This window comes from Gossypium arboreum, chromosome 12 (assembly GCF_025698485.1).
Source record: "Gossypium arboreum isolate Shixiya-1 chromosome 12, ASM2569848v2, whole genome shotgun sequence".
In the NCBI taxonomy this organism is placed as follows: Eukaryota; Viridiplantae; Streptophyta; class Magnoliopsida; order Malvales; family Malvaceae; genus Gossypium; species Gossypium arboreum.
In genome coordinates this window covers 92,424,370-92,429,150 of record NC_069081.1, presented here as the reverse complement: position 1 = coordinate 92,429,150, position 4,781 = coordinate 92,424,370, and the positions used below count along the sequence as shown (strand labels likewise).

Genomic DNA, 4,781 nt, shown 5'->3' with positions numbered 1-4,781 from the left:
CTATTTATTACAAAAATAGCTTAGCTACAACCATACATTAGCCTTTCACATTTATACTTGCTATAATGTAAAGATGAAAGTGAAGACATTGTAATTATGAAGAGTAAGTAAATGGAATTTGAGATTAAAACAGCGGTTCAGAATTTTTTTTTATATTTTAAATATTAAGGTTAAATTTCGTAAATATTGCTATGATTTTAGATTTTTTACATTGTTCAAATTTTGCTGCATAGCCCATCATCCATCTTTGTTTTTGGGGTGGTTTAGGGGTTGAAAGGGTGAAACTCTTTGTTGATCTATGTATGTTATTGATCTTTAATTAGTATATTAACTCAATAATGAATTTATCAAAAACTCTCTCACTTTTAATAATTTTTGGGGTAGTTTTAACTTCTTTTTTTGTATAAAATCTAAAAAATTAGTTATTGAGGTTTGAATTTTACCGATTCAATTGAAACCACTTTTTGTTGTTATATTAATTTTTAATTTGTTATATATATTTTTCATTTGTGAATTTGACAAAATTTAGTATCTAAATAAATTATTAGGGCTTTTCAATTTGTGCGATAAAGAGTATCAACTCTTTAAATAACGTTTTGGGTTTAAGTATTGTATATAGAGAAAATAGTGTTAGTAAAACTTATAATTAGTACGATCTTTACTTTTAATTCCAAATTTAACCGAAAACCAAAGGTCTTTGAGATATAATAAAATGAAAGGAGGTGAATGGAAGGGTAGTTTAAGAGGTGGTTTTCTAAGAACATTTTAAGGTCGAAGGTCATAGTTTTGATGGAGGCATGTCCCCTGCACTCTAGTTGCCCACAACGTCCATTTGGGCCCCTACTCCCTTTTGTCACCTACAATATAGAACCTCCACCCTATTCCCTAATACAATGTCGTTTCACTATCTATCTAGGTAAGCTGGCTCTTCTCGAAGCGTAGTAAACCTAAAATACCCCCTTTACCAATCACCACACTTGCCCCCATCATAAACACGCATAAACTTTCATTGCATCTTTTGGTCTATTTATGTACCACAACATACACACATATATATAGACATATATGCAAAGTTCATTTGGCATATATCATCACTTATTATTTCTCTCTCAATCTTCCTCTACTTATATAGTTTCCATCTTTGTTAAAATGCCGGAGAACATGAACATATCTGTAAACGGACAATCCCAAGTCCCTCCCGGATTCCGATTTCATCCCACCGAAGAGGAGCTCTTACAATACTATCTCCGAAAGAAGGTTTCTTATGAGAAGATCGATTTAGATGTGATTCGAGAGGTTGATCTTAACAAGCTCGAGCCATGGGATATTCAAGGTACATATCTGTGTGTGTGTGTGTGTGTGTGTGTAGTACCATGATTTATGTTCCACTGTTATTTACAGAGAGGTGCAAGATTGGAACTACGCCGCAGAATGATTGGTATTTTTTTAGCCACAAAGACAAGAAGTACCCGACCGGGACTCGGACTAACCGTGCCACGGCGGCGGGTTTTTGGAAAGCCACCGGCCGTGACAAGGTCATATATAGCAACTGCCGGCGGATTGGAATGAGGAAGACGTTGGTGTTTTACAAAGGGAGAGCCCCTCATGGTCAAAAATCTTATTGGATCATGCATGAATATAGACTAGACGATAACATCGTTGAAACCAACGTAAGCCTTTTAAAGCTCAAATTTACGTCATAATATTAAAAAAAATTGTTATAGGGTCCTAAAATATATTTTGATGCTATTTTTTGTTCGTTAAAATAATAATAAATAGTACATTTTTTTTAATGAAGGTGTCAAATGGTATGATGGAGGGGACACAAGAAGAAGGATGGGTGGTATGTCGTATTTTCAAGAAGAAAAATCATCATAAAACCCTAGAAAACCCTATTAGCACATCCTTGTCTGAAAAAACCAGGAACCTGCATATGTTCAACACATGTAATGAAGGAGCCTTGGAACATATACTTGAATACATGGGAAGGAGTTGTAAGGAAGACAACGAAGCAAATAATAACAACACGAGATTTGTCATGTCCATGGAGCTTGCTATCAACAACAATGGCTACTATGACTCCTTCACGAAGCTGCCAAGTCTAGACAGTCCAAACTCAGCCAGCAGTTACCAACCCATTATGACAGAAAACGAAGGCTCAATCATCAACTCGGTGAGTGGTGGTGATTTCAACTCGGTTTATAACAATGACTCGGGGCTAACCAACTGGGCAGCACTCGACCGACTCGTAGCTTCACATCTCAATGGACAAACGGAGACATCGAGACAACTGGCTTGTTTCAATGACCAACACATGGCCTACTGCAATAACACCAACAACACTGATCATCAAGATCTTGAATTACCAGCCTTTCGATCAACATCACCATCATCATCATCATCAATAGACATCTGGACTAGTTTCACTACCAGATCATCATCTTTGTCATCATCCGTTATCGACCCACTATGCCACGTGGTTAATGCTAGTGTATAACAAAATCTATAATCATACCTTAGTACCTAAAGTCACAAAGTTATTATTATTAGAGTATTACATCACAGTTATGTTGATGAAATATATATAAATAAAAATTAAAAAAGGGAAATTTATTCTTAGATGGGATGCCATTGTCAATCATCATCTTTACTTTAATTAATAAATATGTCCACCATTTTTTTTTTTCATAATTTTTATCTCTTGTCTAGCTAGAAAACTCTAGGTGATTTGATAATTATCTCTTTTCTAACACCAAGAAGAAAAAATCTCAATTAACCTTTCTTTTCTATCTCCTAGGTACAATGATCATCAAGGTGGCCATATATTCCTATTTATCCCTTCAACCACATGACTTGTCGGATTGTTTTAGGTGTTTGAAGACATTCTTAATGGACCATTTATTTTTTATTTGAAGGACAAAATTTTTAACCATTATTGTAACAGTTGTCAACATTGACTAGTGTATTAGAGTATGATTACTTGGTAGGTTAAACTTTTTTATTGTACAAATGGGTTGATCACATTTGTTGAGAGAAGGGAGAATGTTCTAATGATATTGATGAAAGTGTTAAAAATGTTGCCTCATTACTTGACCACCATTGGTTCTTGTTAGAAAAAAGGGACGTTAATGATTAATTTGCTAAAACGAGGGGGGCCATTTTGTATTCATCCAATGACCAATTATTCTTTCAAAATGTTTTGAGCATTTAAAAAAATAAAAATAAAATCCAATAAAGAGGCTAGCGGGATTCTAGGCCATGCCACCAACCATGGGATACGAAAAAAAAACTTATTAAAAGGTTTACTTACCTACGTACTTCATATCCGACCGGACAACGTCCAATTTGTTCGTACAATGTCTCAAAAAAGCCTCTTCACTTTTTCTTTTTTGTATTAAGCTTTCACTGTGTATACAGTATGGTTCTATGGCCAATCAATGAATTAATTATTATAAAGTTTTCAAAATAGAAAAAAAATCAGTTAAATCAATTTACGATTCAATATAGTATAATAATAATAATTATTATTATATTTTAAAATAATAATTGTCTGTTCTACAATAACTTACTTTAAATATTAATAATTATGAATAAATTTAAATAAAATTCAATATTATATTTTGAACAGACGAGTTTAGGGGATTAAGTGTGATATTAATATTATATAAATCAGACTTATTCGACTTATTAATACTTCTAATATGGAGAGGTAAAACCCAAATTTGTATAACAAGATGGAATTAAAATTTCCCTCTCAAACATCTTGAAGAATATGAGGAAGACATGAGAAGTAGGAAATTAAAGACGGTATTCCTTAATCATGAATTAAGCCTCGGGTTTCTCCCAATTGATTCCCCTAATTCTTATTATCTCAGACATTCTGTCAAACACAAATTTAACTTTTGCATTAAAAAAAAGGGGATGTTGCACCTTTTTGCACTTAGCCATGGTGTCTAACTATTTTTGGATTAAAATAATTCAATGTTTAGCCATGGGTTGATACATGCATTTATTAGCTAAACGATGAAGTGACTGTTTAGAGAGTAATTGAATTAAAGATACTTACACACTGTTCTAATTATAAACAATTATAATTTTTAAATAGAGTATAATTATATTGTAATTTTATAAAAAATTATTAGGATCATAATTTTTTCTAAACAACAAAATTAAAATCAAATCATCATATATATATATATATATATATATATATATATTATGTTAGTTCAAAAGGTAGTTGATAATATGATTACTAATAAAAATAACAAGAAAAATAAACATAATATGAAATTTTATATAAGTATTCTAGTGTTCCATATTTGTTGAGTTATTTCCTCTTTAATATTTAACATAAGCTCATTTTAATCAAATGTTGGTTTTTAATCGAGTTCATCATCATCATCTGAATCTATATCAAAGATTATCAAAAAAAATTTCTTCCATGTACTCTTCGAAGTATAAATTATCATAAATCCACCTATGAATGAAGTATAAGTATGCAACATGCTAGTACAATCCAACCTTTTTATTTTATTTTATGATATACTAAGGTGATGTTATTAATATGAGAAATATTTTTTTTTAGAACAACAAATGTCCTTTCAATCACATTTCAAAGCCTTAAATGTCTTAAATTAAAGAGTTCATAAGTCGTCTTTGATCATTGTGTCTAGCTCCATTCTCTCAAATTGTATCATACCCCACGATATGGTGCAAGAAAACCTTTTGTATTTGTATAATTAACATCTACCACATAATATTTGGGTTCACGGTACAAATTT

The 4,781-nt window shown here is 31.8% G+C and overlaps 1 protein-coding gene across 1 annotated transcript; it reads left to right on the top strand.

Moving 5' to 3' along the window:
• Window positions 1-869: 869 nt before the first annotated feature.
• On the top strand, window positions 870-2,619 carry LOC108478333 (NAC domain-containing protein 43-like). The gene is made up of 3 exons (XM_017780784.2): window positions 870-1,333; window positions 1,402-1,670; window positions 1,799-2,619. The coding sequence occupies exons 1-3, from the start codon at window positions 1,066-1,068 to the stop codon at window positions 2,495-2,497; spliced, it is 1,236 nt and encodes a 411-aa protein (XP_017636273.2). The 5' UTR covers window positions 870-1,065; the 3' UTR covers window positions 2,498-2,619.
• Window positions 2,620-4,781: the final 2,162 nt, after the last annotated feature.

Bases quoted from the DNA above. Each gene is read 5' to 3' on its own strand.
- LOC108478333 (XM_017780784.2), top strand. From the start codon at position 1,066: ATGCAAAGTTCATTTGGCATATATCATCACTTATTATTTCTCTCTCAA. The intron at 1,334-1,401 runs GTACATATCTGT...TGTTATTTACAG, and splicing joins CGAGCCATGGGATATTCAAG to AGAGGTGCAAGATTGGAACT. The intron at 1,671-1,798 runs GTAAGCCTTTTA...TTTTTAATGAAG, and splicing joins ATAACATCGTTGAAACCAAC to GTGTCAAATGGTATGATGGA.